This window comes from Scyliorhinus torazame, chromosome 1 (genome assembly GCF_047496885.1).
Source record: "Scyliorhinus torazame isolate Kashiwa2021f chromosome 1, sScyTor2.1, whole genome shotgun sequence".
Taxonomy (NCBI): Eukaryota; Metazoa; Chordata; class Chondrichthyes; order Carcharhiniformes; family Scyliorhinidae; genus Scyliorhinus; species Scyliorhinus torazame.
The window spans coordinates 1,307,453-1,333,697 of NC_092707.1; the positions used below are offsets into that span (position 1 = coordinate 1,307,453).

Consider the following 26,245-nt stretch of genomic DNA (forward strand, 5'->3'; position numbering starts at 1 on the left):
CGTGTTCTCAGACTTCTGTATCTCCTGCCCGATGGAAGAAGTTGGAAGAGTGAATAAGCCGGGTGGGAGGGGTCTTTGATTGTGCTGCCCGCTTTCCCCAGGCAGCGGGAGGTGTAGCCAATCCGCTGAATCGCTCCCAAAGATGGTGTGAGCTCTGTTCGTCCAACTGGATCAAAACTGAGGAACCAACTTTCATCCTCTTGTAACGTCTGATATTCAGCAAAATGCGTTGATTTTGGCTTCTTGTGATTGTGATTCCTTCTTTAACTGAATTGGGGGAGTGAAAGGGGTGGGTGGGGGGAGAGTATGAGATTGCGTAGTTATGAATAAAGAATACAACCAATTTGGGAACAGTTTTGACAGCCCCTGTTTTTATGGCGACCCTGTGACCCGGTCCGCGTGGCCGCAGCCTGCTGGACAGGATGCAGTCGCTACTGATGTGTTGGGTGCTCTGGATCCGTGGATCACATACAGGCCACCAACACTTAAAATAGTGCAACACTATTTTATTAAGTTAGAAACTGTTGAACATACTTTCACTGTGGGTTAACACTATGTTAGATTAAACTAAAGACCTGTGCCTGTCCGAACCAGTCGATGCTCTCAGCACATGGTGAGGATCTGTGCTGTAAGCTGTAAGCTCTGTCCTCCTGAGAGGCTGCATCCCGAATGCGCGGGAACTCTGATGTCCCCTGTCTTTATAGTGAGTGTGCTCTAACTGGTGATTGGCTGCGGTGTTGTGAGTGTTGATTGGTCCCACTGTGTGTCCATCAGTGTGTGTGTCTGCACCATGATACACTGGTGTATATTATGACATCCCCCCTTTTATAAAAGAATGTATGTGTGTGGCAATAAATAATGCGTGGTGAGAATGTTCCTAACTACGTGTGGGGTGCGAAGACATACTTACAGGACTACGTACATGAGAACTAAGCTATTTACATGGGAAGGTGCCTGGTGCAGAGAAGCAGTATGCAACAAGAATAATGAGATCAACACTATATACAAACCAGGGAAACGATCAAACAAAGCAACAAAACAATTCAGAGAGTCTATAATTCCGCAAAGTTCATAAATTAAGTCTCTGAGGTGGGCGATGAATTCTGGTTGACCGTCAGGGTGGCACACCACTCATCGCCTGGATCGATGCTGTATACCGATAGAGGCTGGATTCTTTGCTTCGGGGACACCCTGTTTTTGTAACGATACCGACTCGAAAAGGCGCCTTTGGGTCCTCGGTGTCAATATCGGGGAGCAGGTCCGCATCGGGCTTGGTGACCGTGGGTTGAATGGCCCGGACATTCCTGCGGGGCTGGCTGGAGCGACGAGAGTTGGCAGGCTGAGCTGATCTGCATAAAGCAGCATAGTGGCCAAGTTTGCCACATCTCAGGCATCGTCGGGATTTGGCAGGGCATTGCCGCTTTAAGTGGGCGGAGCCACAGTTGCCGCACGTTGTAGCGCCAGTACGTTCGCTGCGCCACCACGCATGCGCGGTGCGGCCGTACGTGGTGCGCGCCTGCGCAGTACGTTCATCGACGTCGACGTCCCCTCGTTCGGTGCGCACAAGCGCGGGAGTCTGCGAAAAACACGCAAAATGGCCGTCCTCATCCAGGCTGAGGCCCTGGAGTTGCTCGATTACTTGGACCCGTTCTGCCTCGTGGGGACCTTGCCGCGCCATTTCAGCCGCTTGGATGTGGGAATACCGACTAATGGCGTGTTCATGTAGCACGCAGGTCTCGATGGCAGTCGCTAGGGTGAGTTGCTGTACCTTGAGGAGCTGCTGGCGTAGGGGGTCCGACTGAACACCGAAAACGATCTGGTCGCGTATCATGGAGTCGGAGGTGGGCCCGTAATTACAGGACTGCGCAAGGATGCGGAGGTGGGTGAGAAAGGACTGGAAAGGATTTTAATCTGCATATCGATTGGTTTAACCAGGTTGGTAAAGGCAGCCTTGAGGAGGGGTTTATAGAATGTGCCCGGGATAATTTCCTGGAACAGTATGTAATGGAACCTACAAGGGAACTAGCGGTCCTAGATCTGGTCCTGTGTAATGAGGCAGGATTGATTAATGATCTCATAGTTCGGGATCCTCTTGGAAGGAGCGACCACAATATGGTGGAATTTAAAATACAGTTGGAGGATGACAAGGTAAAATCAAACACTAGTGTTTTGTGCTTGAACAAAGGTGATTACAATGGGATGAGAGAAGAACTAGTTAAGGTAGACTGGGAGCAAAGACTTTATGGTGAAGCAGTTGAGGAACAGTGGAGAACCTTCCGAGCGATCTTTCAGTGTTCAGGAAAGGTTCATACCGACAAAAAAGAAAGACGGTAGAAAGGGGAACAATCGACCATGGATATCTAAGGAGGTGAGGGAGAGTATCAAATTGAAGGGAAAAACATACAAAGTGGCAAAAAGTAGTGGGAGACTAGAGGACTGGGAAGTCTTTAGGGGACAACAGAAAGCTACTAAAAAAGCCATAAAGAAGAGTAAGGTAGACTATGAAAGTAAACTTGCTCAGAACATAAAAGCAGATAGTAAAAGCTTCTACAAATATATAAGACAAAAAAGAGTGGCTAAGGTAACTATTGGTCCTTTGGAAGATGAGAAGGGAGATTTAATAATAGGAGACGGGGAAATGGCTGAGGAGCTGAACAGGATTTTTGGGTCAGTCTTCACAGTGGAAGACACAAATAACATGCCAGTGACTGATGGAAATAAGGATATGATAGGTGAGGACCTTGAGATGATTGTAATCACCAAGGAGGTAGTGATGGGCAAGCGAATGGGGCTAAAGGTAGACAAGTCTCCTGGCCCTGATGGGATGCATCCCAGAGTGTTAAAAGAGATGGCTAGGGAAATTGCAAATGCACTAGTGATAATTTATCAAAATTCACTAGACTCTGGGGTGGTCCCAGAGGATTGGAAAGTAGCAAACGTGACACCACTGTTTAAAAAAGGAGGTCGGCAGAAAGCGGGTAATTATAGGCCGGTAAGCTTAACTTCGGTTGTAGGGAAAACCGAACCTTTAAAAGCACTTGTCTTTGCAGGGGCAGGCCAGTCGATTTCGGCGTGAGAACAGCTGGTGAGTCAGTTTCAGCGGGAGCAGTGCGGAAGTGGTTGCTGGGAGGTAAGTCTGTCCTTTAAAAGCACTTGTCTTTGCAGGGGCAGGCCAGTCGATTTCGGCGTGAGAACAGCTGGTGAGTCAGTTTCAGCGGGAGCAGTGCGGAAGTGGTTGCTGGGAGGTAAGTCTGTCCTTTAAAAGCACTTGTCTTTGCAGGGGCAGGCCAGTCGATTTCAGCGGGAGTGGAGCTGGCTGGTTAGTCAATTTCAGCAGGAGCTGAGAATTTTTCTTCTTTTTTTTAAAATTAGTTTTTTAGGCGGGAACAGGAAGTCGACCCGCGGACGTCTGGGAAGACCCTCACCAATAAATTCTGGTGGAGAGGAAACCCGAGACACTACACGTGTAGTGTCTCCCACCCGCCCTCCTCCTCTAACCGAATAATAAAACCCATTGGTCTGAGGTAAGTACCATATTTTATTATATTATTATTATTTTTTATAAAAATTTAATTTAGTTGTTAGCCAGATCTTGGTAGAAAGTTAGAGGAATGGCAGGGAAGGGAGTGCAATGTTCCTCCTGCAGGATGTTTGAGGTGAGGGATGCAGTTAGTGTCCCTGCTGATTTTACCTGCAGGAAGTGCTGCCATCTCCAGCTCCTCCAAGACCGAGTTAGGGAACTGGAGCTGGAGTTGGAAGAACTTCGGATCATTCGGGAGGCAGAGGGGGTCATAGATAGCAGCTTCAGGGAATTAGTTACACCAAAGATTGGAGATAGATGGGTAACTGTAAGAGGGACTGGGAAAAAGCAGTCAGTGCAGGGATCCCCTGCGGTCGTTCCCCTGAGAAACAAGTATACCGCTTTGGATACTTGTGGGGGGGGGGGACTTACCAGGGGTAAGCCATGGGGTACGGGCCTCTGGCACGGAGTCTGTCCCTGTTGCTCAGAAGGGAAGGGGGGAGAGGATGATGCGGAGTGGCGGCGGCGGGCGGACGCTGTCCATTTTGCAGGACGGCTGTAGGCTGGTGGAAGGCAGATCACTTGCAGGTAGGTCTAAGAAGTTCTAATATCCCTCCACACCTGGTATCATGATGTGTTGGGCGCTCTGGATCCGTGGAACACATACAGGCCACCAACACTTAAAATAGTGCAACACTGTTTTATTAAGTTAGAAACTATTGAACATACCTTCACTGTGGGTTAACACGATGTTAGATTAAGCTAAAGATCTATGCCTGTCCGAACCAGTCTATGCACTGAGCACATGGTGAGGATCTGTGCTGTAAGCTGTAAGCTCTGTCCTTCTAGGAGGCTGCATCCCGAATGCGCGGGAACTCTGATGCCTCCTGTCTTTATAGTGAGTGTGCTCTAACTGGTGATTGGCTGCGGTGTTGTGTGTGTTGATTGGTCTTGCTGTGTGTCCATCAGTGTGTGTGTCTGCACCATGATATACTGGTGTATATTATGACATCCCCCCCTTTTATAAAAGAATGTATGTGTGTTTAAGGGGAAAGTAGTAGCATGGATAGAGGATTGGTTAATTAATAGAAAAAAAAGAGTGGGGATTAATGGGTGTTTCTTTGGTTGGCAATCAGTAGCTAGTGGTGTCCCTCAGGGATCAGTGTTGGGCTTGAAAGTTCCCAAAGTGCCGACTCCACTATCACAGCAGGCAGTCCATTCCACACCCTAACCACTCTCTGAGTAAAGAACCTACCTCGGACATCCCTCCGATATCTCCCACCCTGAATCTTATAGTTATGCCCCCTTGTAACAGCTACATCCACCCGAGGAAATAGTCTCTGAACGTCCACTCTATCTATCCCCCTCATTATCTTATACACCTCTATTAAGTCACCTCTCATCCTCCTTAACTCCAATGAGAAAAGCCCTAGCTCCCTCAGCCTTTCCTCATAAGACCTACCCTCCAATCCAGGCAGCATCCTGGTAAATCTCCTTTGCACCCTTTCCAATGCTTCCACATCCTATCAATGTCTCTTTGCAGCCTACAACAGCCCTCCACCTCATCCACTACTCCACCAATCCTGGTGTCATCAGCAAATTTACTGACCCACCCTTCAGCCCCCTCCTCCAAGTCATTGATAAAAATCACAAATAGCAGAGGACCCAGCACTGATCCCTGTGGTACACCGCTGGTAACTGGTCTCCAGTCTGAACATTTTCCATCCACCACCACCCTCTGTCTTCTATGTGATAGCCAGTTACTTATCCAATTGGCCAAATTTCCCTCTATCCCACACCTCCTTACTTTCTTCATGAGCCGACCATGGGGAACCTTATCAAACGCCTTACTAAAAACAATGTATACGACATCAACTGCTCTACCTTCATCGACACACTTAGTTACCTCCTCAAAGAATACAATCAAACTTGTGAGGCAAGACTTACCCTTCACAAATCCGTGCTGACTATCCTGGATTAAGCTGCATCTTTCCAAATGATCATAAATCCTATCCCTCAGGTCCCTTTCCAATAATTTACCGATGACCGAAGTGAGACTAACCGGCCGATAATTCCCAGGGTTATACCTATTCCCTTTCTTGAACAAGGGGACCACATTTGCCTCTCTCCAGTCTTCTGGCACTATTCCTGTAGACAGTGAGGACATAAAGATCAAAGCCAAAGGCTCTGCAATCTCCTCCCTCGCCTCCCAAAGTATCCTAGGATATATCCCATCAGGCCCAGGGGACTTATCGATCCTCAGGCTTCTCAAAATTTCTCACACATCTTCCTTCCGAATATCCACCTCCTCCAGCCTACCAGCCTGTATCGCACTATCCTCCTCAACAACATGGCCCCTCTCCTTTGTGAACACTGAAGAAAAGTATTCATTTCGGGCCTCTCCTATATCTTCAGACTCCATGCACACGTTCCCACTACTGTCCTTGGCCGGCCCTACCCTCACCTTGGTCATTCTTGTATTCCTCACATAAGTGTAAAAAGCCTTGGGGTTTTCCTTGATCCTACCCGCCAAGGACTTGTGTTGGGTGGGGTTACTGGGTTATGGGGATAGGGTGGAGGTGTTGACCTTGAGTGGGGTGCTCTTTCCAAGAGCCGGTGCAGACTTGATGGGCTGAATGGCCTCCTTCTGCACTGTAAATTCTAAAATTCTATGATGACTTCTCATGCCCCCTCCTAGCTCTCCTAAGCCCTTTTTTTTAGCTCATTCCTTGCTACCTTGTAACCCTCAAGTGCCCTAACTGAACCTTGTTTTCTCACACTTACATAAGCCCCCTTCTTCTTCTTCTTGACAAGACATTCAACCTCTTTAATAAACCATGGTTCCCTCACTCAACCATTTCCTCCCTGCCTGACAGGGACATACATATCAAGGACACGCAGTGTTTGCTCCTTGAACAAGCTCCACATCTCAACTGTGCCTATCCCTGACAGTTCCTGTTTCCATCTTATGCTCCCCAATTCTTGCCTAATCGCATCGTAATTATCCTTCCCCCAGTTATAAACCTTGCCCTGCCGTATGTTCCTATCCCTCGCCATTGCTATAGTGAAAGTCACCGAATTGTGGTCACCATCTCCAAAGTGCTCTCCCACAAACAAATCTAACACTTGGCCCGGTTCATTACCCAGTACCAAATCCAACGTGGCCCCGCCTCTTGTCGGTCTATCCACATATTGTGTCAGGAAACCCTCCTGCACACACTGTACAAAAACAGCCCCATCCAAACTATTCGAATTATAGTGGTTCCAATCAATATTTGGAAAGTTAAAGTCACCCATGACACCTAACCTGTGACGACCGCACCTATCCAAAATCTGCATTGCAATCTTTTCCTCCACATCTCTGTTCCTGTTTGGGGGCCTATAGAAAACTCCTGACAAAGTTACCACTCCTTTCCTATTTCTAACTTCAGCCCACACTACCTCCTCAAACTGCCTTTCTGCAGCCATTATAAATGCTGTGTTCACCATTCGCACAGCTTCGAGTCAGCATCAACTTGTGACACAGGACAGAAAAAGATTGCCCGTGGGTTTGGAAGTTGCCGAGATCGGAGTCATACCCTGCTCTTTCAGGCTTGAAAAGCCACCTTTGACTTTTGTAGATTTCCTAGAATAAAAGTTGTGAAACTTTCTTTGCAGCATCATTCGAGCCTGTGGAAAGTTCCCGCTGGACAGAGGAAGAAATGGAAATTGCGAAGAAAGGTTTGTGTTCTCTTTGTTTTGGAGTGCGTCCTGCTGCAACTTCGCTTCACTTCAAACTGCTTCATTTACAGTTCAGCTAATAACAATCATCATTATTATTGTCACAAGCAGGCTTACATTAACACTGCAGTGAGGTTACTGTGAAAAGCCCCTAGTCGCCACATTCCGGCGCCTGTTCGGGTACACGGAGGGAGAATTCAGAATGTCCGATTCACTGAACAGCACGGGCGGGATTCTCCGCTACCCGGCGGGGCAGGTGGTCCCGGCGCCGAGGAGCGGCGTTAACCGCCCCGGCGTCGGGCCGCCCGCAAGGTGCAGAATTCTCCGCAGATTCAGGGGCTAGGCCGGGACCGGCAGGGTGGCGGCGAAGGGCCTCGGCCGGCCGGCGCGGGTTGGTGCATGCGCGGGAGTGCCAACGGGTTGTGGCGTGATCCCAGCGAATGCGCAGGGGGTTCGTCTCCGTGCCGACCATGGTAGACCATTACAGTGACCGGCGCGGAGGGAATGAGTGCCCCCACGGCACAGGCTCGCCCGCAAACCGGTGGGCCCCGATTGCGGGCCAGTCACCGTGGGGGCTCCCCCCAGGGCCAGATCCCCCCACCCTGCCCCGAGAGCTCCGCTGGCCGCCCGCAGAGCCAGGTCCCGCCGGTAAGGACCTTGTTTGATTTACGCCGATGGGACTGGCCGAAAACGCGCGGTCACTCGGCCCATCGCAGAGCGGAGGATCGCCGGGGGGGCCGCTGCCAACGGCTCCCAACCAGTGCGATGCGATTCCCACCCCCGCCGAGAAACCGCGCCGGAGAATCCCGTCCCACGTCTTTCGGAACTTCTGGGGCGAAACCAGAGCACCCGGAGGAAACCCACGCACACACGGGGAGAACGTGCAGACTCCGCACAGACAGTGACCCAGCAGGGAATCGAACCTGGGACCCTGGAGCTGTGAGGCAGCAGTGCTAACCACTGTGCTACCGTGCCGCCCTGCGTGTGGAGCTGGTGAGTGCAGAGAGGCCCAGGTCCCACACAGCCCAGGTCGCACACAGCCGGATCGCACACAGCCCAGGTCGCGCGCAGCCCAGGTCGCGCAGAGCCCAGATCGCGCACAGCCCAGGTCGCGCACAGCCCAGGTCGCGCACAGCCCAGGTCGCACACAGCCAGATCGCACACAGCCCAGGTCGCGCACAGCCCAGGTCGCGAACAGCCCAGGTCGCTCACAGCCCAGGTCGCGCAGAGCTCGGGTCGCACACAGCCCAGATCGCGCACAGCCCAGGTCGCGCAGAGCCCAGGTCGCACACAGCCCAGATCGCGCACAGACCAGGTCGCGCACAGCCCAGGTCGCACACAGCCAGGTCGCACACAGCCCAGATCGCGCACAGCCCAGGTCGCGCACAGCCCAGGTCGCGAACAGCCCAGATCGCACACAGCACAGGTCGCACACAGCCCAGGTCGCGCAGAGCCCAGGTTGCATAGAGCACAGGTCGCCCACAGCCCAGGTCGCCCACAGCCCAGGTCGCCCACAGCCCAGGTCGCCCACAGCCCAGGTCGCCCACAGCCCAGGTCGCGCACAGCCCAGGTCGCGCACAGACCAGGTCGCGCACAGCCCAGGTCGCGCAGAGCTCGGGTCGCATAGAGCCCAAGTCGCACAAAGCACAGGTCGCCCACAGCACAAGTCGCCCACAGCCCAGGTCGCGCACAGCCCAGGTCGCGCAGAGCCCAGGTCGCACACAGCCCAGATCGCGCACAGCCCAGATCGCCCACAGCCCAGGTCGCCCACAGCCCAGGTCGCCCACAGCCCAGGTCGCGCGCAGCCCAGGTCGCGCACACAGCCCAGGTCGCGCACAGCCCAGGTCGCGCACAGCCCAGGTCGCGCACAGCCCAGGTCGCGCGCAGCCCAGGTCGCGCACACAGCCCAGGTCGCGCGCAGCCCAGGTCGCGCACAGCCCAGGTCGCGCACAGCCCAGGTCGCGCAGAGCCCAGGTTGCACACAGCCCAGGTCGCGCAGAGGCCAGGTCGCACACAGCCCAGTTCGCGCAGAGGCCAGGTCACGCAGAGCCCAGATCGCGCAGACCCCCGGTCGCACAGAGCCCAGGTCGCACAGAGCCCAGGTCGCGCACAGCCCAGGTCGCGCACAGCCCAGGTCGCGCACAGCCCATGTCGCGCAGAGCCCAGGTCGCAGAGAGCCCAGGTCGCGCACAGCCCAGGTCGCGCACAGCCCAGGTCGCGCAGAGCCCAGGTCGCGCACAGCCCAGGTCACACACAGCCCAGATCGCACAGAGCCCAGATCGCACAAAGCCCAGGTCGCGCACAGCTCAGGTCGCGCACAGCCCAGGTCGCGCACAGCCCAGGTCGCACACAGCCCAGGTCGCGCACAACCCAGGTCACGTAGAGCCCAGGTCGCGCACAGCCCAGGTCCTACACAGCCCAGATCGCGCACAGCCCAGGTCGCACACAGCCCAGGTCGCACACAGCCAGATTGCACACAGCCCAGGTCGCGCACAGCCCAGGTCGCGCACAGCCCAGGTCGCGCACAGCCCAGGTCGCTCACAGCCCAGGTCGCACACAGCCCAGGTCGCCCACAGCCCAGGTCGCGCAGAGCCCAGGTCGCACACGGCCCAGGTCGCCCACAGCCCAGGTCGCGCACAGCCCAGGTCGCGCACAGCCCAGGTCGCACACAGCCCAGGTCGCACACAGCCCAGGTCGCACACAGCCCAGGTCGCACACAGCCCAGGTCGCACACAGCCCAGGTCGCACACAGCCCAGATCGCGCACAGCCCAGGTCGCGCACAGCCCAGGTCGCGCACAGCCCAGGTCGCACACAGCCCAGGTCGCACACAGCCCAGGTCGCACACAGCCCAGGTCGCACACAGCCCAGGTCGCGCAGAGGCCAGGTCGCACACAGCCCAGTTCGCGCAGAGGCCAGGTCGTGCAGAGCCCAGGTCACACAGAGCCCAGGTCGGACACAGCCCAGGTCGCGCAGAGCCCAGGTCGCACACAGCCCAGGTCGCGCACAGCCCATGTCGTGCAGAGCCCAGGTCGCAGAGAGCCCAGGTCGCGCACAGCCCAGGTCGCGCACAGCCCAGGTCGCGCACAGCCCAGGTCGCGCAGAGCCCAGGTCGCGCAGAGCCCAGGTCGCGCACAGCCCAGGTCGCGCACAGCCCAGGTCTCACACAGCCCAGATCGCACAAAGCCCAGGTCGCGCACAGCCCAGATCGTGCACAGCCCAGATCGTGCACAGCCCAGGTCGCGCACAGCCCAGGTCGCGCACAGCCCAGGTCGCGCACAGCCCAGGTCGCACACAGCCCAGGTCGCGCACAGCCCAGGTCCCGCACAGCCCAGGTCGCGCACAGCCCAGGTCGCGCACAGCCCAGGTCGCGCACAGCCCAGGTCGCTCACAGCCCAGGTCGCACACAGCCTAGGTCGCACACAGCCCAGGTCGCGCAGAGGCCAGGTCGCACACAGCCCAGTTCGCGCAGAGGCCAGGTCGCGCAGAGCCCAGGTCGCACAGAGCCCAGGTCGGACACAGCCCAGGTCGCGCAGAGCCCAGGTCGCACACAGCCCAGGTCGCGCACAGCCCAGGTCGCGCACAGCCCATGTCGTGCAGAGCCCAGGTCGCAGAGAGCCCAGGTCGCGCACAGCCCAGGTCGCGCACAGCCCAGGTTGCGCACAGCCCAGGTCGCGCAAAGCCCAGGTCGCACAGAGCCCAGGTCGCTCACATCCCAGATCGCACATTTCCCAGGTCGCGAACAGCCCAGGTCGCGCACAGCCCAGGTCGCTCACAGCCCAGGTCGCGCAGAGCCCAGGTCGCACAGAGCCCAGGTTGCGCAGAGCCCAGGTTGCACACAGTCCAGATCGCGCACAGCCCAGGTCACGCACAGCCCAGGTCGCGCACAGCCCAGGTCGCGCACAGCCCAGGTCGTGCACAGCCCAGATCGCACATTTCCCAGGTCGCGCGCAGCCCAGGTCGCGCACAGCCCAGGTCGCGCAGAGCCCAGGTCACGCATAGCCCAGATCGCACAGAGCCCAGGTCGCGCACAGTCCAGGTCGCGCACAGTCCAGATCGAGCACAGCCCAGGTCGCGCACAGCCCAGGTCGCGCGCAGCCCAGGTCGCGCACAGCTCAGGTCGCGCACAGCACAGGTCGCACACAATCCAGGTCGCATACAGCCCAGGTCGCACACAGCCCAGGTCGCGCACAGCCCAGGTCGCGCACAGCTCAGGTCGCGCACAGCACAGGTCGCACACAATCCAGGTCGCATACAGCCCAGGTCGCACACAGCCCAGGTCGCACAGAGCCCAGGTCATGCACAGCCCAGGTCATGCACAGCCCAGGTCGCGCACAGCCCAGGTCGCGCACAGCCCAGGTCGCGCTGTGCCCAGGTCGCGCTGTGCCCAGGTCGCGCTGTGCCCAGGTCGCGCTGTGCCCAGGTCGCGCACAGCCCAGGTCGCGCACAGCCTAGGTCGCGCAGAGCCCAGGTCACGCACAGCCCAGGTAGCGCACAGCCCAGGTCGCACACAGCCCAGGTCGCACACAGCCCAGGTCGCGCAGAGCCCAGGTCACGCACAGCCCAGGTCGTACACAGCTCAGGTCGCACACAGCCCAGGTCGCGCACAGCCCAGGTCGCGCACAGCCCAGGTCGCGCACAGCCCAGGTCGCGCAGAGCCCAGGTCGCGCAGAGCCCAGGTCGCGCAGAGCCCAGGTCGCGCACAGCCCAGGTCGCGCACAGCCCAGGTCGCGCACAGCCCAGGTCGCACACAGCCCAGGTCGCGCAGAGCCCACGTCGCGCAGAGCCCAGGTCGCGCACAGCCCAGGTCGCGCACAGCCCAGGTCGCGCACAGCCCAGGTCGCGCACAGCCCAGGTCGCGCACAGCCCAGTTCGCGCACAGCCCTTGTCGCGCACAGCCCAGGTCGCACAGAGCCCAGGTCGCGCACAGCCCAGGTCGCGCACAGCCCAGGTCGCGCACAGCCCAGGTCGCGCACAGCCCAGGTCGCATAGAGCCCAGGTCGCGCACAGCCCAGGTCGCGCAGAGCCCAGGTCGCGCACAGCCCAGGTCGCGCACAGCCTAGGTCGCTCACATCCCAGATTGCACATTTCCCAGGTCGCGCACAGCCCAGGTCCCGCACAGCCAAGGTCGCGCACAGCCCAGGTCGGGCACAGCCCAGGTTGCGCACATCCCAGGTCGCGCACAGCCCAGGTCGCGCACTTCCCAGGTCGCGCACAGCCCAGGTCGCGCACAGCACAGGTCGCACAGAGCCCAGGTCGCGCACGGTCAGGTCGTGCACAGCCCAGGTCGCGCACAGCCCAGGTCGCGCACAGCCCAGATCGGAAAGAGCCCAGGTAGCGCACAGCCCAGGTCGCGCACAGCCCAGGTCGCGCACAGCCCAGATCACACAGAGCCTAGGTCGCACACAGCACAAGGTCGCATAGAGCCCAGGTCGCACACAGCCCAGGTCGCGCACAGCCCAGGTCGCGCACAGCACAGGTCGCACACTGCCCAGGTCGCACACAATCCAGGTCGCATACAGCCCAGGTCGCACACAGCCCAGGTCGTACAGAGCCCAGGTCATGCACAGCCCAGGTCATGCACAGCCCAGGTCGCGCACAGCCCAGGTCGCGCACAGCCCAGGTCGCGCTGTGCCCAGGTCGCGCACAGCCCAGGTCGCGCACAGCCCAGGTCGCGCACAGCCCAGGTCGCGCACAGCCCAGGTCGCGCACAGCCCAGGTCGCGCACAGCCCAGGTCACGCACAGCCCACGCTGCGCACAGCCCAGGTCGCGCACAGCCCAGGTCGCGCACAGCCCAGGTCGCGCACAGCCCAGGTCGCGCAGAGCCCAGGTCGCACACAGCCCAGGTCGCACACAGCCCAGGTCGCACACAGCCCAGGTCGCTCACAGCCCAGGTCGCGCACAGCCCAGGTCGCGCAGAGCCCAGGTCGCGCAGAGCCCAGGTCGCGCAGAGCCCAGGTCGCGCAGAGCCCAGGTCGCGCAGAGCCCAGGTCGCGCACAGCCCAGGTCGCACACAGCCCAGGTCGCACACAGCCCAGGTCGCGCACAGCCCAGTTCGCGCACAGCCCTGGTCGCGCACAGCCCAGGTCGCACAGAGCCCAGGTCGCGCACAGCCCAGGTCGCGCACAGCCCAGGTCGCACACAGCCCAGGTCGCGCACAGCCCAGGTCGCGCACAGCCCAGGTCGCATAGACCCCAGGTCGCACACAGCCCAGGTCGCGCAGTGCCCAGGTCGCGCACAGCCCAGGTCGCGCACAGCCGAGGTCGCTCACATCCCAGATCGCACATTTCCCAGGTCGCGCACAGCCCAGGTCGCGCACAGCCCAGGTCGCGCACAGCCCAGATCGCATAGAGCCCAGGTCACGCACAGCCCAGGTCGCACACAGCCCAGGTCGCACACAGCCCAGGTCGCACACAGCCCAGGTCGCACACAGCCCAGATCGCGCACAGCCCAGGTCGCGCACAGCCCAGGTCGCACAGTGCCCAGGTCACGAACAGCCTAGGTCGTGCACAGCCCAGGTCGCACACAGCCCAGGTCGCACAGAGCCCAGGTCACGCAGAGCCCAGGTCGCGCAAAGCCCAGGTCGCGCACAGAGCCCAGATCGCACAGAGCCCAGGTCGCGCACAGCCCAGGTCGCGCACAGCCCAGGTCGCGCACAGCCCAGGTCGCGCACAGCCCAGGTCGCGCACAGCCCAGATCGCACAGAGCACAGGTCACGCACAGCCCAGGTCGCATAGAGCCCAGGTTGCGCACAGCCCAGGTCGCACACAGCCCAGGTCGCGCACAGGCCAGGTCGCGCACAGCCCAGGTTGCGCACAGCCCAGGTCGCACACAGCCCAGGTCGCACACAGCCCAGGTCGCACACAGCACAGGTCACACAGAGCCCAGGTCACACAGAGCCCAGGTCACGCACAGCCCAGGTCGCGCACAGCCCAGGTCGCGCACAGCCCAGGTCGCGCAGAGCCCAGGTCGCGCACAGCCCAGGTCGCGCACAGCCCAGGTCGCGCACAGCCCAGGTCGCCCACAGCCCAGGTCGCGCACAGCCCAGGTCGCGCACAGCCCAGGTCGCGCACAGCCCAGGTCGCACACAGCCCAGGTCGCACAGAGCCCAGGTCGCGCACAGCCCAGGTCGCGCACAGCCCAGGTCGCGCACAGCCCAGGTCGTGCACAGCCCAGGTCGCGCACAGCCCAGGTCGCGCACAGCCCAGGTCGCACAGAGCACAGGTCACGAACAACCCAGGTCGCGTACAGCCCAGATCGCACACAGCCCAGGTCGCACACAGCCCAGGTCACATAGAGCCCAGGTCGCGCACAGCCCAGGTCACGTACAGCCCAGGTCGCGCACAGCCCAGGTCGCGCACAGCCCAGGTCGCACACAGCCCAGGTCACACACAGCCCAGGTCGCACACAGCCCAGGTCGCACACAGCCCAGGTCACGCAGAGCCCAGGTCACACAGAGCCCAGGTCACGCACAGCCCAGGTCGCGCACAGCCCAGGTCGCGCACAGCCCAGGTCGCGCACAGCCCAGGTCGCGCACAGCCCAGGTCGCACACAGCCCAGGTCGCGCACAGCCCAGGTCGCACACAGCCCAGGTCGCGCAGAGCCCAGGTCGCACACAGCCCAGGTCGCACAGAGCCCAGGTCGCACAGAGCCCAGGTCGCGCACAACCCAGGTCGCGCACAGCCCAGGTCACGAACAGCTCAGGTCGCGTACAGCCCAGATCACACACAGCCCAGGTCGCACACAGCCCAGGTCACATAGAGCCCAGGTCGCGCACAGCCCAGGTCGCGTACAGCCCAGATCGCGCACAGCCCAGGTCGCGCACAGCCCAGGTCGCGCACAGCCCAGATCGCACAGAGCCCAGGTTGCGCAGAGCCCAGGTCGCGCACAGTCCAGATCGCACACAGCCCAGGTCACGCACAGCCCAGGTCACGCACAGCCCAGGTCGCGCACAGCCCAGGTCGCGCACAGCCCAGGTCGCACAGAGCCCAGGTCGCGCACAGTCCAGATCGCGCACAGCCCAGGTCACGCACAGCCCAGGTCGCGCAGAGCCCAGGTCGCACACAGCCCAGGTCGTGCAGAGCCCAGGTCGCACAGAGCCCAGGTCGCGCACAGTCCAGATCGCGCACAGCCCAGGTCACGCACAGCCCAGGTCGCGCAGAGCCCAGGTCGCACACAGCCCAGGTCGTGCAGAGCCCAGGTCGCATAGAGCCCAGGTCGCGCACAGCCCAGGTCGCACACAGCCCAGCTCGCACACAGCCCAGGTCACGCAGAGCCCAGGTCGCACAGAGCCCAGGTCACACACAGTCCAGATCGCGCACAGCCCAGGTCACGCACAGCCCAGGTCGCGCACAGCCCAGGTCGCGCACAGTCCAGGTCGTGCACAGCCCAGGTCGCGCACAGCCCAGATCGCGCACAGCCCAGGTCGCGCACAGCCCAGGTCGCGCAGAGCCCAGGTCGCACACAGCCCAGGTCGCGCAGAGCCCAGGTCGCGTAGAGCCCAGGTCGCGTAGAGCACAGGTCGCGTAGAGCCCAGGTCGCGCACAGCCCAGGTCGCGCACAGCCCAGGTCGCGCACAGCCCAGGTCGCGCACATCCCAGGTCGCGCACAGCCCAGGTCGCGCACTTCCCAGGTCGCGCACTTCCCAGGTCGCGCACAGCCCAGGTCGCGCACAGCCCAGATCGGAAAGAGCTCAGGTCGCGCACAGCCCAGGTCGCGCACAGCCCAGGTCGCGCACAGCCCAGATCACATAGAGCCCAGGTCGCACACAGCACAAGGTCGCATAGAGCCCAGGTCGCACACAGCCCAGGTCGCACACAGCACAAGGTCGCATAGAGCCCAGGTCGCACACAATCCAGGTCGCATACAGCCCAGGTCGCACACAGCCCAGGTCGTACAGAGCCCAGGTCATGCACAGCCCAGGTCATGCACAGCCCAGGTCGCGCACAGCCCAGGTCGCGCACAGCCCAGGTCGCGCACAGCCCAGGTCGCGCTGTGCCCAGGTCGCGCACAGCCCAGGTCGCGCACAGCCCAGGTCGCGCACAGCCCAGGTCGCGCACAGCCCAGGTCGCGCACAGCCCAGGTCGCGCACAGCCCAGGTCGCGCAGAGCCCAGGTCACGCACAGCCCAGGTAGCGCACAGCCCAGGTCGCGCACAGCCCAGGTCGCGCACAGCCCAGGTCGCGCAGAGCCCAGATCACATAGAGCCCAGGTCGCACACAGCACAAGGTCGCATAGAGCCCAGGTCGCACACAGCCCAGGTCGCGCACAGCCCAGGTCGCGCACAGCCCAGGTCGCGCACAGCCCAGATCACATAGAGCCCAGGTCGCACACAGCACAAGGTCGCATAGAGCCCAGGTCGCACACAGCCCAGGTCGCACACAGCACAAGGTCGCATAGAGCCCAGGTCGCACACAATCCAGGGCGCATACAGCCCAGGTCGCACACAGCCCAGGTCGTACAGAGCCCAGGTCATGCACAGCCCAGGTCATGCACAGCCCAGGTCGCGCACAGCCCAGGTCGCGCACAGCCCAGGTCGCGCACAGCCCAGGTCGCGCTGTGCCCAGGTCGCGCACAGCCCAGGTCGCGCACAGCCCAGGTCGCGCACAGCCCAGGTCACGCACAGCCCAGGTCGCGCACAGCCCAGGTCGCGCACAGCCCAGGTCGCGCAGAGCCCAGGTCACGCACAGCCCAGGTAGCGCACAGCCCAGGTCGCGCACAGCCCAGGTCGCGCACAGCCCAGGTCGCGCAGAGCCCAGTTCACGCACAGCCCAGGTCGTACACAGCCCAGGTCGTACACAGCCCAGGTCGCACACAGCCCAGGTCGCACACAGCCCAGGTCGCGCACAGCCCAGGTCGCGCACAGCCCAGGTCGCGCAGAGCCCAGGTCGCGCACAGCCCAGGTCGCGCACAGCCCAGGTCGCGCACAGCCCAGGTCGCGCAGAGCCCAGGTCGCGCAGAGCAAAGGTCGCGCACAGCCCAGGTCGCGCACAGCCCAGGTCGCGCACAGCCCAGGTCGCGCACAGCCCAGTTCGCGCACAGCCCTGGTCGCACAGAGCCCAGGTCGCGCACAGCCCAGGTCGCGCACAGCCCAGGTCGCGCACAGCCCAGGTCGCGCACAGCCCAGGTCGCGCACAGCCCAGGTCGCGCACAGCCCAGGTCGCGCAGTGCCCAGGTCGCGCACAGCCTAGGTCGCTCACATCCCAGATCGCACATTTCCCAGGTCGCACACAGCCCAGGTCGCGCACAGCCCAGATCGCATAGAGCCCAGGTCACCCACAGCCCAGGTCGCGCACAGCCCAGGTCGCGCACAGCCCAGGTCGCGCACAGCCCAGGTCGCGCACAGCCCAGTTCGCGCACAGCCCTGGTCGCACAGAGCCCAGGTCGCGCACAGCCCAGGTCGCGCACAGCCCAGGTCGCGCACAGCCCAGGTCGCGCACAGCCCAGGTCGCGCACAGCCCAGGTCGCGCACAGCCCAGGTCGCGCACAGCCCAGATCGCACACAGCCCAGGTCGCGCAGTGCCCAGGTCGCGCACAGCCTAGGTCGCGCAGAGCCCAGGTCGCGCACAGCCCAGGTCGCGCACAGCCCAGGTCGCACACAGCCCAGGTCGCGCAGAGCCCAGGTCGCGCAGAGCCCAGGTCGCGCAGAGCCCAGGTCGCGCAGAGCCCAGGTCGCGCAGAGCCCAGGTCGCGCACAGCCCAGGTCGCGCACAGCCCAGGTCGCGCACAGCCCAGTTCGCGCACAGCCCTTGTCGCGCACAGCCCAGGTCGCACAGAGCCCAGGTCGCGCACAGCCCAGGTCGCGCACAGCCCAGGTCGCGCACAGCCCAGGTCGCGCACAGCCCAGGTCGCATAGAGCCCAGGTCGCACACAGCCCAGGTCGCGCAGAGCCCAGGTCGCGCACAGCCCAGGTCGCGCACAGCCTAGGTCGCTCACATCCCAGATTGCACATTTCCCAGGTCGCGCACAGCCCAGGTCCCGCACAGCCAAGGTCGCGCACAGCCCAGGTCGGGCACAGCCCAGGTTGCGCACATCCCAGGTCGCGCACAGCCCAGGTCGCGCACTTCCCAGGTCGCGCACAGCCCAGGTCGCGCACAGCACAGGTCGCACAGAGCCCAGGTCGCGCACGGTCAGGTCGTGCACAGCCCAGGTCGCGCACAGCCCAGGTCGCGCACAGCCCAGATCGGAAAGAGCCCAGGTAGCGCACAGCCCAGGTCGCGCACAGCCCAGGTCGCGCACAGCCCAGATCACACAGAGCCTAGGTCGCACACAGCACAAGGTCGCATAGAGCCCAGGTCGCACACAGCCCAGGTCGCGCACAGCCCAGGTCGCGCACAGCACAGGTCGCACACTGCCCAGGTCGCACACAATCCAGGTCGCATACAGCCCAGGTCGCACACAGCCCAGGTCGTACAGAGCCCAGGTCATGCACAGCCCAGGTCATGCACAGCCCAGGTCGCGCACAGCCCAGGTCGCGCACAGCCCAGGTCGCGCTGTGCCCAGGTCGCGCACAGCCCAGGTCGCGCACAGCCCAGGTCGCGCACAGCCCAGGTCGCGCACAGCCCAGGTCGCGCACAGCCCAGGTCGCGCACAGCCCAGGTCACGCACAGCCCACGCCGCGCACAGCCCAGGTCGCGCACAGCCCAGGTCGCGCACAGCCCAGGTCGCGCACAGCCCAGGTCGCGCAGAGCCCAGGTCGCACACAGCCCAGGTCGCACACAGCCCAGGTCGCACACAGCCCAGGTCGCTCACAGCCCAGGTCGCGCACAGCCCAGGTCGCGCAGAGCCCAGGTCGCGCAGAGCCCAGGTCGCGCACAGCCCAGGTCGCGCAGAGCCCAGGTCGCGCAGAGCCCAGGTCGCGCAGAGCCCAGGTCGCGCACAGCCCAGGTCGCACACAGCCCAGGTCGCACACAGCCCAGGTCGCGCACAGCCCAGTTCGCGCACAGCCCTGGTCGCGCACAGCCCAGGTCGCACAGAGCCCAGGTCGCGCACAGCCCAGGTCGCGCACAGCCCAGGTCGCACACAGCCCAGGTCGCGCACAGCCCAGGTCGCGCACAGCCCAGGTCGCATAGACCCCAGGTCGCACACAGCCCAGGTCGCGCAGTGCCCAGGTCGCGCACAGCCCAGGTCGCGCACAGCCGAGGTCGCTCACATCCCAGATCGCACATTTCCCAGGTCGCGCACAGCCCAGGTCGCGCACAGCCCAGGTCGCGCACAGCCCAGATCGCATAGAGCCCAGGTCACGCACAGCCCAGGTCGCACACAGCCCAGGTCGCACACAGCCCAGGTCGCACACAGCCCAGGTCGCACACAGCCCAGATCGCGCACAGCCCAGGTCGCGCACAGCCCAGGTCGCACAGTGCCCAGGTCACGAACAGCCTAGGTCGTGCACAGCCCAGGTCGCACACAGCCCAGGTCGCACAGAGCCCAGGTCACGCAGAGCCCAGGTCGCGCAAAGCCCAGGTCGCGCACAGAGCCCAGATCGCACAGAGCCCAGGTCGCGCACAGCCCAGGTCGCGCACAGCCCAGGTCGCGCACAGCCCAGGTCGCGCACAGCCCAGGTCGCGCACAGCCCAGATCGCACAGAGCACAGGTCACGCACAGCCCAGGTCGCATAGAGCCCAGGTTGCGCACAGCCCAGGTCGCACACAGCCCAGGTCGCGCACAGGCCAGGTCGCGCACAGCCCAGGTTGCGCACAGCCCAGGTCGCACACAGCCCAGGTCGCACACAGCCCAGGTCGCACACAGCACAGGTCACACAGAGCCCAGGTCACACAGAGCCCAGGTCACGCACAGCCCAGGTCGCGCACAGCCCAGGTCGCGCACAGCCCAGGTCGCGCAGAGCCCAGGTCGCGCACAGCCCAGGTCGCGCACAGCCCAGGTCGCGCACAGCCCAGGTCGCCCACAGCCCAGGTCGCGCACAGCCCAGGTCGCGCACAGCCCAGGTCGCGCAGAGCCCAGGTCGCACACAGCCCAGGTCGCACAGAGCCCAGGTCGCGCACAGCCCAGGTCGCGCACAGCCCAGGTCGCGCACAGCCCAGGTCGTGCACAGCCCAGGTCGCGCACAGCCCAGGTTGCGCACAGCCCAGGTCGCACACAGCCCAGGTCGCACACAGCCCAGGTCGCACACAGCACAGGTCACACAGAGCCCAGGTCACACAGAGCCCAGGTCACGCACAGCCCAGGTCGCGCACAGCCCAGGTCGCGCACAGCCCAGGTCGCGCAGAGCCCAGGTCGCGCACAGCCCAGGTCGCGCACAGCCCAGGTCGCGCACAGCCCAGGTCGCCCACAGCCCAGGTCGCGCACAGCCCAGGTCGCGCACAGCCCAGGTCGCGCAGAGCCCAGGTCGCACACAGCCCAGGTCGCACAGAGCCCAGGTCGCGCACAGCCCAGGTCGCGCACAGCCCAGGTCGCGCACAGCCCAGGTCGCGCACAGCCCAGGTCGCGCACAGCCCAGGTCGCGCACAGCCCAGGTCGCACAGAGCACAGGTCACGAACAACCCAGGTCGCGTACAGCCCAGATCGCACACAGCCCAAGTCGCACACAGCCCAGGTCACATAGAGCCCAGGTCGCGCACAGCCCAGGTCACGTACAGCCCAGGTCGCGCACAGCCCAGGTCGCGCACAGCCCAGGTCGCACACAGCCCAGGTCACACACAGCCCAGGTCGCACACAGCCCAGGTCGCACACAGCCCAGGTCACGCAGAGCCCAGGTCACACAGAGCCCAGGTCACGCACAGCCCAGGTCGCGCACAGCCCAGGTCGCGCACAGCCCAGGTCGCGCACAGCCCAGGTCGCGCACAGCCCAGGTCGCACACAGCCCAGGTCGCGCACAGCCCAGGTCGCACACAGCCCAGGTCGCGCAGAGCCCAGGTCGCACACAGCCCAGGTCGCACAGAGCCCAGGTCGCACAGAGCCCAGGTCGCGCACAACCCAGGGCGCGCACAGCCCAGGTCACGAACAGCTCAGGTCGCGTACAGCCCAGATCACACACAGCCCAGGTCGCACACAGCCCAGGTCGCACACAGCCCAGGTCACATAGAGCCCAGGTCGCGCACAGCCCAGGTCGCGTACAGCCCAGATCGCGCACAGCCCAGGTCGCGCACAGCCCAGGTCGCGCACAGCCCAGATCGCACAGAGCCCAGGTTGCGCAGAGCCCAGGTCGCGCACAGTCCAGATCGCACACAGCCCAGGTCACGCACAGCCCAGGTCACGCACAGCCCAGGTCGCGCACAGCCCAGGTCGCGCACAGCCCAGGTCGCACAGAGCCCAGGTCGCGCACAGTCCAGATCGCGCACAGCCCAGGTCACGCACAGCCCAGGTCGCGCAGAGCCCAGGTCGCACACAGCCCAGGTCGTGCAGAGCCCAGGTCGCATAGAGCCCAGGTCGCGCACAGCCCAGGTCGCACACAGCCCAGGTCGCACACAGCCCAGGTCACGCAGAGCCCAGGTCGCACAGAGCCCAGGTCACACACAGTCCAGATCGCGCACAGCCCAGGTCACGCACAGCCCAGGTCGCGCACAGCCCAGGTCGCGCACAGTCCAGGTCGTGCACAGCCCAGGTCGCGCACAGCCCAGATCGCGCACAGCCCAGGTCGCGCACAGCCCAGGTCGCGCAGAGCCCAGGTCGCACACAGCCCAGGTCGCGCAGAGCCCAGGTCGCGTAGAGCCCAGGTCGCGTAGAGCACAGGTCGCGTAGAGCCCAGGTCGCGCACAGCCCAGGTCGCGCACAGCCCAGGTCGCGCACATCCCAGGTCGCGCACAGCCCAGGTCGCGCACTTCCCAGGTCGCGCACTTCCCAGGTCGCGCACAGCCCAGGTCGCGCACAGCCCAGATCGGAAAGAGCTCAGGTCGCGCACAGCCCAGGTCGCGCACAGCCCAGGTCGCGCACAGCCCAGATCACATAGAGCCCAGGTCGCACACAGCACAAGGTCGCATAGAGCCCAGGTCGCACACAGCCCAGGTCGCACACAGCACAAGGTCGCATAGAGCCCAGGTCGCACACAATCCAGGTCGCATACAGCCCAGGTCGCACACAGCCCAGGTCGTACAGAGCCCAGGTCATGCACAGCCCAGGTCATGCACAGCCCAGGTCGCGCACAGCCCAGGTCGCGCACAGCCCAGGTCGCGCACAGCCCAGGTCGCGCTGTGCCCAGGTCGCGCACAGCCCAGGTCGCGCACAGCCCAGGTCGCGCACAGCCCAGGTCGCGCACAGCCCAGGTCGCGCACAGCCCAGGTCGCGCACAGCCCAGGTCGCGCAGAGCCCAGGTCACGCACAGCCCAGGTAGCGCACAGCCCAGGTCGCGCACAGCCCAGGTCGCGCACAGCCCAGGTCGCGCAGAGCCCAGTTCACGCACAGCCCAGGTCGTACACAGCCCAGGTCGTACACAGCCCAGGTCGCACACAGCCCAGGTCGCACACAGCCCAGGTCGCGCACAGCCCAGGTCGCGCACAGCCCAGGTCGCGCACAGCCCAGGTCGCGCACAGCCCAGGTCGCGCAGACCCCAGGTCGCGCAGAGCAAAGGTCGCGCACAGCCCAGGTCGCGCACAGCCCAGGTCGCGCACAGCCCAGGTCGCGCACAGCCCAGTTCGCGCACAGCCCTGGTCGCACAGAGCCCAGGTCGCGCACAGCCCAGGTCGCGCACAGCCCAGGTCGCGCACAGCCCAGGTCGCGCACAGCCCAGGTCGCGCACAGCCCAGGTCGCGCACAGCCCAGGTCGCGCACAGCCCAGGTCGCGCACAGCCCAGGTCGCGCAGTGCCCAGGTCGCGCACAGCCTAGGTCGCTCACATCCCAGATCGCACATTTCCCAGGTCGCACACAGCCCAGGTCGCGCACAGCCCAGATCGCATAGAGCCCAGGTCACCCACAGCCCAGGTCGCGCACAGCCCAGGTCGCGCACAGCCCAGGTCGCGCACAGCCCAGGTCGCGCACAGCCCAGTTCGCGCACAGCCCTGGTCGCACAGAGCCCAGGTCGCGCACAGCCCAGGTCGCGCACAGCCCAGGTCGCGCAAAGCCCAGGTCGCGCACAGCCCAGGTCGCGCACAGCCCAGGTCGCGCACAGCCCAGGTCGCGCACAGCCCAGGTCGCACACAGCCCAGGTCGCGCAGTGCCCAGGTCGCGCACAGCCTAGGTCGCTCACATCCCAGATCGCACATTTCCCAGGTCGCACACAGCCCAGGTCGCGCACAGCCCAAATCGCATAGAGCCCAGGTCGCGCACAGCCCAGGTCGCGCACAGCCCAGGTCGCACAGAGCCCAGGTCACGAACAGCCCAGGTCACGAACAGCCCAGGTCGCGCTGTGCCCAGGTCGCGCACAGCCCAGGTCGCGCACAGCCCAGGTCGCGCACAGCCCAGGTCGCGCACAGCCCAGGTCGCGCACAGCCCAGGTCGCGCACAGCCCAGGTCGCGCACCGCCCAGGTCACGCACAGCCCAGGTAGCGCACAGCCCAGGTCGCGCACAGCCCAGGTCGCGCACAGCCCAGGTCGCGCAGAGCCCAGTTCACGCACAGCCCAGGTCGTACACAGCCCAGGTCGTACACAGCCCAGGTCGCACACAGCCCAGGTCGCGCACAGCCCAGGTCGCGCACAGCCCAGGTCGCGCAGAGCGCAGGTCGCGCAGAGCCCAGGTCGCGCAGAGCAAAGGTCGCGCACAGCCCAGGTCGCGCACAGCCCAGGTCGCGCACAGCCCAGGTCGCGCACAGCCCAGTTCGCGCACAGCCCTGGTCGCACAGAGCCCAGGTCGCGCACAGCCCAGGTCGCGCACAGCCCAGGTCGCGCACAGCCCAGGTCGCGCACAGCCCAGGTCGCGCACAGCCCCAGGTCGCGCACAGCCCCAGGTCGCGCACAGCCCAGGTCGCGCACAGCCCAGGTCGCGCAGTGCCCAGGTCGCGCACAGCCTAGGTCGCTCACATCCCAGATCGCACATTTCCCAGGTCGCACACAGCCCAGGTCGCGCACAGCCCAGATCGCATAGAGCCCAGGTCACCCACAGCCCAGGTCGCGCACAGCCCAGGTCGCGCACAGCCCAGGTCGTGCACAGCCCAGGTCGCGCACAGCCCAGTTCGCGCACAGCCCTGGTCGCACAGAGCCCAGGTCGCGCACAGCCCAGGTCGCGCACAGCCCAGGTCGCGCACAGCCCAGGTCGCGCACAGCCCAGGTCGCGCACAGCCCAGGTCGCGCACAGCCCAGGTCGCGCACAGCCCAGGTCGCGCACAGCCCAGGTCGCACACAGCCCAGGTCGCGCAGTGCCCAGGTCGCGCACAGCCTAGGTCGCTCACATCCCAGATCGCACAGCCCAGGTCGCGCACAGCCCAGGTCGCGCACAGCCCAGGTCGCACACAGCCCAGGTCGCGCAGTGCCCAGGTCGCGCACAGCCTAGGTCGCTCACATCCCAGGTCACGAACAGCCCAGGTCACGAACAGCCCAGGTCGCGCACAGCCCAGATCGCACAGAGCACAGGTCACGCACAGCCCAGGTCGCATAGAGCCCAGGTTGCGCACAGCCCAGGTCGCACACAGCCCAGGTCGCACACAGCCCAGGTCACACACAGCCCAGGTTACACAGAGCCCAGGTCACACAGAGCCCAGGTCACGCACAGCCCAGGTCGCGCACAGCCCAGGTCGCGCACAGCCCAGGTCGCGCACAGCCCAGGTCGCGCACAGCCCAGGTCGCGCACAGCCCAGGTCGCGCACAGCCCAGGTCGCGCACAGCCCAGGTCGCACACAGCCCAGGTCGCACACAACCCAGGTCGCGCAGAGCCCAGGTCGCACACAGCCCAGGTCGCACAGAGCCCAGGTCGCGCACAGCCCAGGTCGCGCACAGCCCAGGTAGCGCATAGCCCAGGTCGCGCACAGCCCAGGTCGCGTACAGCCCAGATCACAGAGAGCCCAGGTCGCGCACAGCCCAGGTCGCGCACAGCCCAGGTCGCGCACAGCCCAGGTCGCGCACAGCCCAGGTCGCGCACAGCCCAGGTCGCGCACAGCCCAGGTCGCGCACAGCCCAGGTCGCGTACAGCCCAGATCACAGAGAGCCCAGGTCGCACAGAGCCCAGGTCGCGCACAGCCCAGGTCGCGCACAGCCCAGGTCGCGCACAGCCCAGGTCGCGTACAGCCCAGATCACAGAGAGCCCAGGTCGCACAGAGCCCAGGTCGCGCACAGCCCAGGTCGCGCACAGCCGAGGTCGCGCACAGCCCAGGTCGCGCACAGCCCAGGTCGCACAGAGCCCAGGTCGCATAGAGCCCAGGTCGCGCACAGCCCAGATCGCACAGAGCCCAGGTCGCGCACAGCCCAGGTCGCGCACAGCCCAGGTCGCGCACAGCCCAGGTCGCGCACAGCCCAGGTCGCACAGAGCCCAGGTCGCATAGAGCCCAGGTCGCGCACAGCCCAGATCGCACAGAGCCCAGGTTGCGCAGAGCCCAGGTCGCGCACAGTCCAGATCGCACACAGCCCAGGTCACGCACAGCCCAGGACGCGCACAGCCCAGGTCGCGCAAAGCCCAGGTCGCACAGAGCCCAGGTCGCATAGAGCCCAGGTCGCGCACAGTCCAGATCGCACACAGCCCAGGTCACGCACAGCCCAGGTCGCACATAGCCCAGGTCGCGCACAGCCCAGGTCGCGCACAGCCCAGGTCGCGCACAGCCCAGGTCGCACAGAGCCCAGGTCGCACAGAGCCCAGGTCGCGAACAGCCCAGGTCGCGCACAGCCCAGGTCGCGCACAGCCCAGGTCGCGCAAAGCCCAGGTCGCACAGAGCCCAGGTCGCGAACAGCCCAGGTCGCGCACAGCCCAGGTCGCGCAAAGCCCAGGTCGCACAGAGCCCAGGTCGCGCACAGCCCAGGTCGCACAGAGCCCAGGTCGCGAACAGCCCAGGTCGCGCACAGCCCAGGTCGCGCACAGCCCAGGTCGTGCAAAGCCCAGGTCGCACAGAGCCCAGGTTGCGCACAGCCCAGGTCGCGCACAGCCCAGGTCGCGCACAGCCCAGGTCGCGCACAGCCCAGGTCGCTCACAGCC

The 26,245-nt window shown here is 63.8% G+C and overlaps 1 protein-coding gene across 9 annotated transcripts in view; it reads left to right on the top strand.

Annotated features, from left to right (window-relative positions):
* ncor2 (nuclear receptor corepressor 2) overlaps positions 1-26,245 on the top strand; it is a 1,088,322-nt gene that overhangs the window by 401,352 nt on the left and 660,725 nt on the right. For all 9 annotated transcript variants that reach the window (XM_072510208.1, XM_072510371.1, XM_072510235.1 and 6 more), the window contains one exon: positions 7,178-7,240. In XM_072510208.1, coding sequence (XP_072366309.1) covers positions 7,178-7,240 — 63 coding nt within the window. The remainder of the gene's footprint in view (positions 1-7,177; positions 7,241-26,245) is intronic.